We start from the raw sequence: 14,548 nt of genomic DNA on the forward strand, positions 1-14,548 counted from the left end.
CCCGTCTTCGTGACAGGACAAGACCTAATCCCCCTCCCCAGTCTTCCAGTGACAGGACCTAATCCCCTTCCCTGTCTTCCAGTGACAGGACCTAATCCCCCTCCCACCGTTTTACAGTGACAGGACCTAATCCCCCTTCCCCGTCTTCCAGTGACAGGACCTAATCCCCTTCCCCCAGTCTTCCAGTGACAGGACCTAATCCCCTTCCCCCAGTCTTCCAGTGACAGGACAGGACCTAATCCCCCTCCCCATCTTCCAGTGACAGGACCTAATCCCCCTCCCCCAGTCTTCCAGTGACAGGACATAATCCCCCTCCCCCCGTCTTCCAGTGACAGGACAGGACCTAATGCCCCTCCCCATCTTCCAGTGACAGGACCTAATCCCCCTCCCCCTGTCTTCCAGTGACAGGACCTAATCCCCTTCCCAATCTTCCAGTGACAGGACCTAATCCCCTTCCCCCCCGTCTTCCAGTGACAGGACAGGACCTAATCCCCCTCCCCATCTTCCAGTGACAGGACCTAATCCCCCTCCCCCAGTCTTCCAGTGACAGGACCTAATCCCCCTCCCCCGTCTTCCAGTGACAGGACATAATCCCCCTCCCCATCTTCCAGTGACAGGACAGGACCTAATCCCCTCCCCATCTTCCAGTGACAGGACCTAATCCCCCTCCCCCAGTCTTCCAGTGACAGGACCTAATCCCCTTCCCAGTCTTCCAGTGACAGGACCTAATCCCCCTCCCCCCGTCTTCCAGTGACAGGACCTAATCCCCCTCCACAGGTCTTCCAGTGACAGGAGAGGACCTAATCCCCCTCCCCCTGTCTTCCAGTGACAGGACCTAATCCCCCTTCTTCAGTGACAGGACAAGACCTAATCCCCCTCCCCCAGTCTTCCAGTGACAGGACATAATCCCCCTCCCCCTCCAGTGACAGGACCTAATCCCCCTCCCCGCCTTCCAGTGACAGGACCTAATCCCCCTCCCCGCCTTCCAGTGACAGGACCTAATCCCCCTCCCCGCCTTCCAGTGACAGGACCTAATCCCCCTCCCCGCCTTCCAGTGACAGGACCTAATCCCCCTCCCCGCCTTCCAGTGACAGGACCTAATCCCCCTCCCCGCCTTCCAGTGACAGGACCTAATCCCCTCCCTGCCTTCCAGTGACAGGACCTAATCCCCCTCCCTGCCTTCCAGTGACAGGACCTAATCCCCCACCCCGCCTTCCAGTGACAGGACCTAATCCCCCTCCCTGCCTTCGATGGAAGTAGATGGAAGTGAAGAGTGGAACCTGCTGCATGACCCCCGAGCCCCACCTTTGACCATGTCCATTACCCAACATGCACAGCTCTACCCAGAAACCCCATATCCCTGTCCTTTAAGATTACCCAACATACACTGCAAAGGGTACCCTCCAGGACTCCCTCCATGTCCATTAACCAACATGCACAGCTGACCCTGACCCCTGAGCCTGTCCGTGGACGGCACAGCATGCATTGCGGAGCGTACCTGAGAGGTGATCCGATGAGGGAGGAGGGGGGCGTGGGGTTAGTCCCCGCGTTGTGCCGCCGCCGCACTGCCTGCCGACGGAACGTACTACGCTCACGCCGAAACGTCACCGTGTCCTCGTTTCCGGGGGCTGTCAAGGCGAGAGAAAGCGCAGTGAGGAAGGGTTAGCAACATGGCTGACAACCATAGAGTTGGATTGAGGACACATTTGTACCAAAGCCTGATAGCCCTTAAATGGAGCTGACCAGGCTAGTCACAGAAGCTGCTATTGGAAAGAGATGATATCTCTCGTACATCTCTATGGTGACCACCTGACTTAGCCGAGCTTGTGTCGGTCCTAACGTTGTGATTCATTGTATCGCCTTAGTTTTGTTACTGTTTTGGAGCAGCAAAACAGTAAGGGGATGGAAGTTCCCTTTGTCTACGTGTCAGCATGGCTGGCCGCTGCTTAGGGAACACTAGGCCTGAGCCTCACAGAGCAAAACACCAGCAGAGTAGAGCCCTACCCAGGCCCACGACGTTCAGGCCCTGCGCTAGCCAGGCCCACGACGTTCAGGCCCTACGCTGCCCAGGCCCACGACGTTCAGGCCCTACGCTGCCCAGGCCCACGACGTTCAGGCCCTACGCTGCCCAGGCCCACGACGTTCAGGCCCTACGCTGCCCAGGCCCACGACGTTCAGGCCCTACGCTGCTCAGGCCCTACGCTACCAAGGCCCACGACATTCAGGCCCACGACATTCAGGCCCACGACATTCAGGCCCACGACATTCAGGCCCACGACATTCAGGCCCAGGGCCCACAACCTTCAGGCCCTATGCTACATTCAGGCCCAACGCTACACAGGCCTGATTGCTTCTGCAACATTTAAGGCCCGGCCCGAAACCAGAAATAACTTCTTCCATCAGTAAATCCATTAGCTGCTTCTCTCTGTCACTCACTGCCTCCCTGCACACAGCACGCTCTGCTCATGGTTCTCTGAGTCTACGTATCCGTAGCAACGGCTCCTCTTGGCCTGCTCTGCTCAATGAAATGAGCAGAGAGCAGTTAGCTGTTGGCTACTTTTCGTCACTCTAAACTCCGACAACTCGAGGAACATTAATATTTTCTGTGAGAAAATAATCTCTCCTGTCTTATATTGGACGATGTTGAAGTAGTTCTGACATCATGTTATGATCTTAGTCCGATATGACTGCACTGCCCAGCAGAGCACGAATAAATGGCTCAGCTTCAAAATGTTAGTGATCAATGTAGTAATACTCAAGCCCATAGCAGAGATCTGCGGGGGGGCCTATACAACTCTAAATTAACTTTGGACCAGTTCTATTGCCATTTTACATTGTTCTCCTCTAAATCAGGGACTGATTAAGGCCGTGGGACACCAGGTGTGTTATCAGGTAGAAAAGAAAACCAGAAGTACTCCAGACCTGGTCGAGTAAGAGTTGAATACCCCTGCCCTCTGCCACAGGGATAACAGAACAGTGACTAACAACACTTCCTGCCTGAACATCAGACAGAGATACTAAAACAGGTGTTAAGAAAGCTGCAGTTATGAAACAACACTACTAAAGCCCATCACACACACACACACACACACACACACACACACACACACACACACACACACACACACACACACACACACACACACACACACACACACACGTCAGAAGATTGGTTGTATTTACCTAACGATTCATCTAAACTAAAAATGGCCAAGGTCACAGGACCTGTTAGTAACTGTCCTCCTCTGCGTGTATTATAGGTGACACTACCCTGTCTACCTCTCAATTTCTCTCTGCAGGCGTAAATGGAATCCCTCAGCTCAGCTGCAAACCAAGCTGCACCAGGGTAGATGAGGACTGTTACCATCCACTCACTACCAACCCTGGCAGACAGGTCCAGACACACCCAGACTGTGGTGGTGTATATATACACTGGCGCCCAGCTGACTGAGAAAAAAAAAATTACCCAGCATCCACCATGACTCATAAAAGACGACAGATTACAAGACAGGAAATCGTTAATACCAACTCCGAGAGGGGAAACGCCAACGCTATTACCAGGTCCTTATTTATAGTGTTATGACTGAGATGACATTGTAAAGCTACATACAGGGGGTAAAGATGATGATGTACAGGTTCTTCAGAACACTTTTCTCACCCAGTGACTTCTTCCACATGTTTATTTAGAAAGGGTAACTCTGGGTCTTCCTTTCCTGTGACGGTCCTCATGAGAGCCAGGTAACTAATGAACTTATCCTCTGCAGCAGAGGTAACTCTGGGTCTTCCTTTCCTGTGACGGTCCTCATGAGAGACAGGTAACTCTGGGTCTTTCCTGTGGCGGTCCTCATGAGAGACAGGTAACTCTAATGAACTGATCCGCTGCAGCAGAGGTAACTCTGGGTCTTCCTTTCCTGTGGCGGTCCTCATGAGAGACAGGTAACTCTGGGTCTTCCTTTCCTGTGGCGGTCCTCATGAGAGCCAGTTTCATCACAGAGCTTGATGGTTTTTACGACTGCACACAAACTTTTAAAGTTCTTGACTGACCTTCATGTCTTGAAGGACTGTCATTTTGTCTTTGATTATTTGAGCGGTTCTTGCCATAATATGGACTTGGGTATTTACCCAAATAGGGCCATCTTCTGTATACCATCCCTACCTTGTCAAAACACAACTCATTGTCTCAAACGCATTTAGGAAATAAGTTCCACAAATTAAAAAAGGCACAACTGTTGACTGAAATGCATTCCAGGTGACTACCTCATGAAGCTGGTTGAGAGAATGCCAAGAGTGTGCAAAGCTGTCATCAATATTATAAAATATATTTTTATTTGTTTAACACTTTTTAGGGTTACTACATGATTCCATGCGTGTTATTTAATAGTTTGGATGTCTTCACAATTATTTCTACAATGTAGAAAACAGGCAAAATAAAGAAAAACCCTGGAATGAGTAGCTGTCCAAACTAGCCACTTTAACAATGTTTAAATACTGCTTTATTCATCTCATATGTATATACTGTATTTCAGTTAATGCCACTCTGACACTGCTGAATCTAATATTTATATATTACTTAATTCCATTCTTTCACTTTTAGATGTGTGTATGGTTGTGAATTGTTCGATATTACTGCACTGTTGGAGCTCATAACACAAGCATTTCACCACACCCACATCTGCTAAATATGTGTAAAGTGATCCATCTAATTTGATTCCACAATACCAACCTAATTGACAGAGTGAAAAGGAGGAAGCCTGTGCAGAATAAAAACATTTCAGAACATGCATCCTGTTTGCTATAAGGCACTACAGTAATACAGCAAAGAACTTTGTCCTGAATACAAAGTGTTATGTTTAGGGAAAATCCAATAATAATAATAATAATAAATGCCATTTAGCAGACGCTTTTATCCAAAGCGACTTACAGTCATGTGTGCATACATTCTACGTGATACACAGTACGGAGTATCACTCTCCATATCACTCTCCATATTTTCATGCATAGTGGTGGCTGCATCATGTTATGGGTATGCTTGTCAATTATTTAGGACTGCTCGACTAAGAGAACATACAGATAATTGTATGTGCGGGATACAGAGATGAGGTACTCGTTTAAAAATCACGTTAAACACTATTTTTGCACACAGAGTGAGTCCAATGCAACTCATTATGTGACATGTTAAGCACATTTGAACTCCTGAACTTAATTAGGCTTGCCATAACAAACGTGGTTGAAAACTTACTGACTTAAAACATTTCAGCTTCTAATTTAACACATTTCTAAAAAAAAAAACAATCTTAAAAAACATAATTATTTGAGATTATTGGGGTAGTGTGTGTAGACCACAAAATCACAACTTAATCCATTTTAAATTCAGGTTGTAACAACAAACGTGGAAAAGGTCCAGGGGTGTGAATCCTCTAAAAGGCACAGTATCATATAGCATAAGGGGAGACATGACCTGTAATCCAAGTTTCAATTGAAATGGATTCTTTGTCATTGATTCATTAGAGAAATTCTAATAGGTCAGAAAGTGGCAGCGATGACAGCCTAACTGTGGAATGTGCACGTCATGTTATGGGCAGCAGAATTACAGTGAGAGGAAAAACAGTCTGGGAGGAAAAAACCCTCATTGCAATGAAAGACTACTAGCTAACTAGCTACATGACTTAACAGTGCAGTGAAGGCCTAGACTACTAGCTACATGACTTAACAGTGCAGTGAAGGCCTAGACTAACTAGCTACATGACTTAACAGTGCAGTGAAGGCCTAGCTAGCTAACTAGCTACATGACTTAACCGTGCAGTGAAGACCTAGACTACTAGACCACTAGCTACATGACTTAACCGTGCAGTGAAGACCTAGACTACTAGACCACTAGCTACATGACTTAACAGTGCAGTGAAGGCCTAGCTAACTAGCTACATGACTTAACCGTGCAGTGAAGACCTAGACTACTAGACCACTAGCTACATGACTTAACAGTGCAGTGAAGGCCTAGCTAACTAGCTACATGACTTAACCGTGCAGTGAAGGCCTAGACTACTAGACCACTAGCTACATGACTTAACAGTGATGTTAAATGCTTCGATTCAGTTTCTATTAAAGCCAGTGTCAGAGCTTCATGATAAGCACCTATTTGACATCGTTCGTCAATCCTATGGCAGAAAAAACACTGAGGTTACTATGAGAGGTTACTATGAGAGGTTACTATGAGAGGTTACTAGTTACTAATGAAAATAAGATAACCAAACTATCTGATCAGCTTACCACCCTGAAACAAACTACCCACTAAACTATAACCCTAGATACCCACTAAACTATAACCCACTAAACTATAACCCACTAAACTATAACCCACTAAACTATAACCCTAGATACCCACTAAACTATAACCCACTAAACTATAACCCCGGATACCCACTAAACTATAACCCTAGATACCCACTAAACTATAACCCACTAAACTATAACCCCGGATACCCACTAAACTATAACCCCGGATACCCACTAAACTATAACCCTAGATACCCACTAAACTATAACCCTAGATACCCACTAAACTATAACCCTAAACTATAACCCACTAAACTATAACCCACTAAACTATAACCCACTAAATACCCACTAAACTATAACCCGGATACCCACTAAACTATAACCCCGGATACCCACTAAACTATAACCCCGGATACCCACTAAACTATAACCCCGGATACCCACTAAACTATAACCCCGGATACCCACTAAACTATAACCCCGGATACCCACTAAACTATAACCCCGGATACCCACTAAACTATAACCCTAAACTATAACCCCGGATACCCACTAAACTATAACCACGGATATCCACTAAACTATAACCCCGGATACCCACTAAACTATAACCCACTAAACTTATAACCCACTAAACTATAACCCATACCCACTAAACTATAACCCACTAAACTATAACCCCGGATACCCACTAAACTATAACCTATAACCCGGATACCCACTAAACTATAACCCCGGATACCCACTAAACTATAACCCACTAAATTATAACCCCGGATACCCACTAAACTATAACCCCGGATACCCACTAAACTATAACCCCGGATACCCACTAAACTATAACCCCGGATACCCACTAAACTATAACCCATACCCAAAACTATAACCCACTAAACTATAACCCACTAAACTATAACCCACTAAACTATAACCCCGGATACCCACTAAACTATAACCCCGGATACCCACTAAACTATAACCCCGGATACCCACTAAACTATAACCCTGGATACCCACTAAACTATAACCCTGGATACCCACTAAACTATAACCCACTAAATTATAACCCCGGATACCCACTAAACTATAACCCACTAAACTATAACCCACTAAATTATAACCCCGGATACCCACTAAACTATAACCCACTAAACTATAACCCACCCACTAAATTATAACCCACTAAACTATAACCCACTAAACTATAACCCACTAAACTATAACCTATAACCCACTAAACTATAACCCCGGATACCCACTAAACTATAACCCCGGATACCCACTAAACTATAACCCCGGATACCCACTAAACTATAACCCACTAAACTATAACCCACTAAACTATAACCCCGGATACCCACTAAACTATAACCCACTAAATTATAACCCCGGATACCCACTAAACCCACTAAACTATAACCCCGGATACCCACTAAACGATAGCCCCGGATACCCACTAAACGATAGCCCCTGATACCCACTAAACGATAGCCCCGGATACCCACTAAACGATAGCCCCGGATACCCACTAAACTATAGCCCCGGATACCCACTAAACTATAACCCCGGATACCCACTAAACTATAACCCCGGATACCCACTAAACTATAACCCCGGATACCCACTAAACTATAACCCCGGATACCCACTAAACTATAACCCACTAAACTATACCCACTAAACTATAACCCACTAAACTATAACCCACTAAACTATAACCCTGGATACCCACCTCGTGAAGGGCCGGCGGTGGGAGCGTCCAGGGGCTCTGAAGAGAAGGCTGTCTGGCTGGGTAGACTATTCCTGGACCTGGTTACTGACTCCAGCTGTGAGGCCCTGCCCAATAGGGACGCAGCGTCCAGGACCTCCCCCTCTTTGGCTTCCAGGTCAGATTTGGAGGTGGTGAGGGGTCGGAGCCCGGCGGCGGGGGCCCCCAGGCGGTGGGGGTCGTTAAGGCAGGCGGACGCCGCCGTGCCGCTGTCCAGGCTCAGCACCCGGGCGTGGGTTTTGGCGCTGCCCGTGCTGGGTGTCCGACCAGAGGTGCGACGCTTGCCTCTTCCCCCGGCCCTCCCTCCTCCCATCTCATATTCAGCCTGGGCTTTCTGTGAAGAGGAGGAGGTGGAGGCTGTGGTGGCGGCTGTGTGGGAGTGGCTGTGGGAGTGGCTGTGCTTGACTTTCAGGGCACGGTAGCGTCCCTCGGGGGAGTGGCAGGAGTGGGAAGTGGTGGAGGAGGAGGAGTCCGTGCTGAAGTGATGTGATTGGGTGGACTGAAGGCTTGAGGCACAGCTAAGATCACTGGCTTCGCTCCACTCCTCCTCTCCACCCCCGGCAGCGAATACCGCACTGCGCGGCTTGGCCATGCCGCGCAAAGACACGTAGTCCCGGTGACGGCTGGCATCGAAGCTGCTCGCCCGTTTCTTACCGGTCCGGCGGCGCCCGCTGTTGCGCCCGGCTCCCAGGAGGAAGAAGTTCGTTGGACGAGGGTGGCGGATTTCACGTCCCAGTCCTGTTCCCTGCTGACTGTGCAGGCCGAGCCATCAGCACTGGTCCTCATGCTACTGCTGTAGGAGGGGCCTGCTGGAGGGTCCTGGCCCGAGGCTGGGGGGTTGGTGATAGAGGGGGACGTGGCGGAGGAGGAGGGCTGTTTGGCTGTTAGCTCATTGGCATGAGGGTTCTTATTAGCCTCCCTGGAAGGCAGGCTGTTCAGTCCTCTTGAGATGCTAGAACCAAGGCTGGACCCCAGAGTAGAAGTCCTGCCCTCCCCTGTTGAGGTGGACCCGGGCCCAGTAGCAGCAGCCTCCCCACCTCCCCTCTCCCTCCCTGTCCCGCGCTGCTCATCCCCTGACAGGGACAGTAAACTCTCCACGTGCGTGGAGCTGGTCTGCTCGCTGTGGAAGCTGCTGACTGTGCTGTTGGTGTCTCTGTCAGTCCCGCTGCAGTAACTCTCTGTGGAGCCGCTGCTACGTGTGCTCAGGCTGCGGAGGCTGTCTGCACTGACCTTCCCCCCACCACCACCCTGGTCGGCCTGGTACAAACCTGACCCGCCCTCCCCTGCCAGCCCTAGTCTGCAGGATTCTTGCTGGTGTCTGTAGCAGGCTGTAGAGCAGCCAGAGGTAGAGGCCTGGTACAAACCTGACCCCCCCTCCCCTGCCAGCCCTAGTCTGCAGGATACCTGCTGGTGTCTGTAGCAGGCTGTAGAGCAGCCAGAGGTAGAGGCCTGGTCCGGATGCTGCTGGCAGAGCCTTTCAGCCGCAGCCCCCTCCTTATTCCCCTGTCCTCCAGCTTCAGCCCCTGGCCGGCGGGGTCTGGCAGCTTCCAGCTCACACACCGGGTCCAGGCCCCCTCTCCAAGGAGGGGGGTAGAGGCTGAAGTCAGCTGAGGGCAGGGAGGGGTCGGGGAAGGCTGATCCAGCAGAACTGGAGGTGCGGGGTAGACCCCGGGTACGAGGCTCCTTCCTGAAGGACTGGGAGTGTAACCCGGGGGTGTGGGCCGACCCCTCTGTGTCGCAAGAGGACATGGATTGGCTGAAGGGATGGGAGGCGGAGCCACAATGGTTTGCAGGGTCGCAGGAGAGCTCGGAGGGGCCAAGGGAGGTGGAGGGCTGCATGGAGGCGAAGGAGTGGCTGGAGACAAGGCAGTAAATCTTTGGGTCAGACATCATGTCTGGAGGGGAGGAAAGGGAGATCAAATTAGTGAAGGTCTGTTCTCAAGTCTGTTCTACAGTGGGGCAAAACAAGTATTTAGTCAGCCACCAATTGTGCAAGTTGTCCCACTTAAAAAGATGGGAGGGGCCTGTAATTTCCATCATAGGTACAGTACACTTCAACTATGACAGACAAAATGAGAAGAAAAAAAATCCAGAAAATCACATTGTAGGATTTTTAATGAATTTCTTTGCAAATTATGGTGGAAAATAAGTATTTGGTCACCTACAAACAAGCAAGATTTCTGGCTCTCACAGACCTGTAACAACTTTTTAAGAGGCTCCTCTGTCCTCCACTCGTTACCTGTATTAATGGCACCTGTTTGAACTTGTTATCAGTATAAAAGACACATGTCCACAACCTCAAACAGTGAGGGAGAGAGTAAACCGAGGGACGGACAGAGGAGAGAGAGGGGACGATGGGGGACGGAGAGGGGACGGAGAGAGGAGGACGGAGAGAGGACGGAGAGGATAGAGAGGAGGACGGAGAGAGGAGGACGGAGAGAGGAGGACAGAGAGAGGAGGACGGAGAGAGGAGGACAGAGAGAGGAGGACAGAGAGAGGAGGACAGAGAGAGGAGGACAGAGAGAGGAGGACAGAGAGAGGAGGACAGAGAGAGGGGACAGAAGAGGGAGGACAGAGAGAGGAGGACAGAAGAGGAGGACAGAGAGAGGAGGACAGAGAGAGGAGGACAGAGAGGGACAGAGGGGAGGACAGAGAGAGGAGGACAGAGAGAGAGGACAGAGAGGGAGGACAGAGAGAGGAGGACAGAGAGAGGAGGACAGAGAGGGAGGACAGAGAGGAGGACAGAGAGAGGGGACAGAGAGAGGAGGACAGAGAGAGGAGGACAGAGAGAGGAGGACAGAGAGAGGAGGACAGAGAGAGGAGGACAGAGAGAGGAGGACAGAGAGAGGAGGACAGAGAGAGGAGGACAGAGAGAGGAGGACAGAGAGAGGAGGACGGAGAGAGGAGGACGGAGAGAGGAGGACGGAGAGAGGAGGACGGAGAGAGGGGACGAAGAGGGGACGAAGAGGGGACGAAGAGGGGACGAAGAGGGGACGAAGAGGGGACGGAGAGAGGACGGAGAGAGGACGGAGAGAGGGGACGAAGAGAGGACGAAGAGAGGGGACGAAGAGAGGACGGAGAGAGGGGACGAAGAGAGGACGGAGAGAGGGGACGAAGAGAGGACGGAGAGAGGGGACGAAGAGAGGACGGAGAGAGGGGACGAAGAGAGGACGGAGAGAGGGGACGAAGAGAGGACGGAGAGAGGGGACGAAGAGAGGACGGAGAGAGGGGACGAGGAGAGGACGGAGAGAGGGGACGAAGAGAGGACGGAGAGAGGGGACGAAGAGAGGACGGAGAGAGGGACGAAGAGAGGACGGAGAGAGGGGACGAAGAGAGGACGGAGAGAGGGGACGAAGAGAGGATGGAGAGAGGGGACGAAGAGAGGATGGAGAGAGGGGACGAAGAGAGGATGGAGAGAGGGGACGAAGAGAGGATGGAGAGAGGGGACGAAGAGAGGATGGAGAGAGGGGACGAAGAGAGGATGGAGAGAGGGGACGAAGAGAGGATGGAGAGAGGGGACGAAGAGAGGATGGAGAGGGGACGAAGAGAGGATGGAGAGAGGGGACGAAGAGAGGATGGAGAGAGGGGACAAAGAGAGGATGGAGAGAGGGGACAAAGAGAGGATGGAGAGAGGGGACAAAGAGAGGATGGAGAGAGGGGACGAAGAGAGGATGGAGAGAGGGGACGAAGAGAGGATGGAGAGAGGGGACGAAGAGAGGACGGAGAGAGGGGACGGAGAGAGGAGGATGGGGACGGAGAGGGACGGAGAGAGGGGACGGAGAGAGGACGGAGAGAGGGGACGGAGAGAGGGGACGAAGAGAGGATGGAGAGAGGGGACGAAGAGAGGATGGAGAGAGGGGACGAAGAGAGGATGGAGAGAGGGGACAAAGAGAGGATGGAGAGAGGGGACAAAGAGAGGATGGAGAGAGGGGACAAAGAGGATGGAGAGAGGGGACAAAGAGAGGATGGAGAGAGGGGACGAAGAGAGGATGGAGAGAGGAGACAGAGGGACGGAGAGAGGAGACAGAGGGACGGAGAGAGGAGAGGTGCAGTAGAATCTGTTGTGTTATAGGGTTCAGTCAAAATAGTACGCACCCCTGGAGCAAATAAGGGTTGAGTGCCTTGCTCAAGGGCACAGGCGTTTCACCTTCTCGGGTTGGGGATTCGAACCAGCAACCTTTCAGTTACTGGTCCAACACTAACCACTAGGCTACCTGCCTCCCTGTTTGTCCTATGTGAAGACAGTGATGACACAGCTTGAGAGCCAAAAAGACAATTGAACTGTAGTGGTAAAGGTCTGTTTTAAGAGAATCTCTATCTAACTCTATTGGCCCATCCTAGTACAGCAGTCTGTGTAAGGCAGTCTAAGGCAGTCTGTGAAGATTAGATATCCTGCCACGTGTTAACAAGGTAACCTTGTTTAAACAGAGTTCTCGTATGTTTTCAAGTCTCCTGAGGAAAACAAAAACAGTCCAAAACACGAGTCCAAGAAAACATTAACTAACACAACAAATATGATAACATGATTTCACAAGAGCTCTTTCTCCAAGAGACCAGAGGATTTTCAGTCAGTGGTTGCCCTGAGTAAGGCGAAGTTTCAGTTCAACACAGATTAAAAATTGCACACACATTCAAAGTGGACGGCAGTGTTATGTTAGATGTTGCTTATTTGCTGTTTATTTGCTTGGGTTTGAATCCCAACCTAAGTCAGACTCTGTAATGGACCGTGTTTACGTGGGTTTGAATCCCAACCTAAGTCAGACTCTGTAATGGACCGTGTTTACGTGGGTTTGAATCCCAACCTAAGTCAGACTCTGTAATGGACCGTGTTTACGTGGGTTTGAATCCCAACCCAAGTCAGACTCTGTAATGGACCGTGTTTACGTGGGTTTGAATCCCAACCTAAGTCAGACTCTGTAATGGACCGTGTTTACGTGGGTTTGAATCCCAACCTAAGTCAGACTCTGTAATGGACCGTGTTTACGTGGGTTTGAATCCCAACCTAAGTAAGACTCTGTTTACGTGGGTTTGAATCCCAACCTAAGTCAGACTCTGTAATGGACCGTGTTTACGTGGGTTTGAATCCCAACCTAAGTAAGACTCTGTAATGGACAGTGTTTACTTGGGTTTGAATCCCAACCCAAGTCAGACTCTGTAATGGACCGTGTTTACGTGGGTTTGAATCCCAACCTAAGTCAGACTCTGTAATGGACCGTGTTTACGTGGGTTTGAATCCCAACCTAAGTCAGACTCTGTAATGGACCGTGTTTAATTCAAACAATGTTTGAATCCCAACCTAAGTAAGACTCTGTTTACGTGGGTTTGAATCCTAACCTAAGTCAGACTCTGTAATGGACAGTGTTTGCTTGGGTTTGAATCCCAACCTAAGTCAGGCTTTGTTTACGTGGGTTTGAATCCCAACCTAAGTCAGACTCTGTATTGGACAGTAAGCGGAGGCTGGTCCTCAGGGGGAGGGAGAATAAAACGCTCAGCCCCCTGGGCTGTATCAAATGGAATACTATTCCCTTTAGAGTGCACTGCTTTTTCACATTGAGCCCTGCATGTAGTTCACTTTATAACCGGGCCATTTGGGACAGAGCCCTGGTCAAACTTCAGCTCTGGCCTCTTCTCTTTCTGCCGACCCAATCAGAGAGGAGACAGAGAGCTAATTAGAATGGTGTGGAGCGAACATGTTGAATAATTCAAACAATGCAGTCGCTCTGGCTGACACACAATGGACCCAGAGTCGCCTCACTCCGACACTCCACCCAATGGACCTGGACTTCAACTAAAGAGGGTTCATTTGTCTAGAAAGCCCTCTGTCTCTCAACAGACCATTCCAGTGACTGATTAGCTGGCTGGCTGACAAGCCATACACGACTAGGGGAGGGACGAAGCCACACACGACTAGGGAGGGACGAAGCCACACACGACTAGGGGAGGGACGAAGCCACACACGACTAGGGGAGGGACGAAGCCACACGCGACTAGGGGAGGGACGAAGCCACACGCGACTAGGGGAGGGACGAAGCCACACACGACTAGGGGAGGGACGAAGCCACACACGACTAGGGGAGGGACGAAGCCACACGCGACTAGGGGAGGGACGAAGCCACACACGACTAGGGGAGGGACGAAGCCACACACGACTAGGGGAGGGACGAAGCCACACACGACTAGGGGAGGGACGAAGCCATACACGACTAGGGGAGGGACGAAGCCATACAACTACAGAGGACAACGCCATACAACTACAGAGGACAACGCCATACAACTACAGAGGACAACGCCATACAACTACAGAGGACAACGCCATACAACTACAGAGGACAACGCCATACAACTACAGAGGACAACGCCATACAACTACAGAGGACAACGCCATACAACTACAACTCTCGTCTTTCACCCAGCTGAAGTTGAGGGAGAAGGCCGAGAATAGTTTAGACGTCTTTCAACGGCTCTTCTCAGAATATCAGGTAAATACATTGCACAACAAACTGT

At 50.3% G+C, this 14,548-nt stretch overlaps 1 protein-coding gene across 1 annotated transcript in view; it reads right to left on the reverse strand.

The window, feature by feature from the left end:
• LOC124002274 (pecanex-like protein 1) overlaps positions 1 to 14,548 on the reverse strand; it is a 55,944-nt gene that overhangs the window by 29,216 nt on the left and 12,180 nt on the right. The window contains 3 exon segments of the mRNA XM_046309649.1: positions 1,499 to 1,628; positions 8,009 to 8,723; positions 8,726 to 9,939. Of these exon segments, the coding sequence (XP_046165605.1) occupies positions 1,499 to 1,628; positions 8,009 to 8,723; positions 8,726 to 9,939 (2,059 nt within the window).

The sequence above is a fragment of the Oncorhynchus gorbuscha genome, linkage group LG17 (genome assembly GCF_021184085.1).
Source record: "Oncorhynchus gorbuscha isolate QuinsamMale2020 ecotype Even-year linkage group LG17, OgorEven_v1.0, whole genome shotgun sequence".
Lineage (NCBI taxonomy): Eukaryota > Metazoa > Chordata > Actinopteri > Salmoniformes > Salmonidae > Oncorhynchus > Oncorhynchus gorbuscha.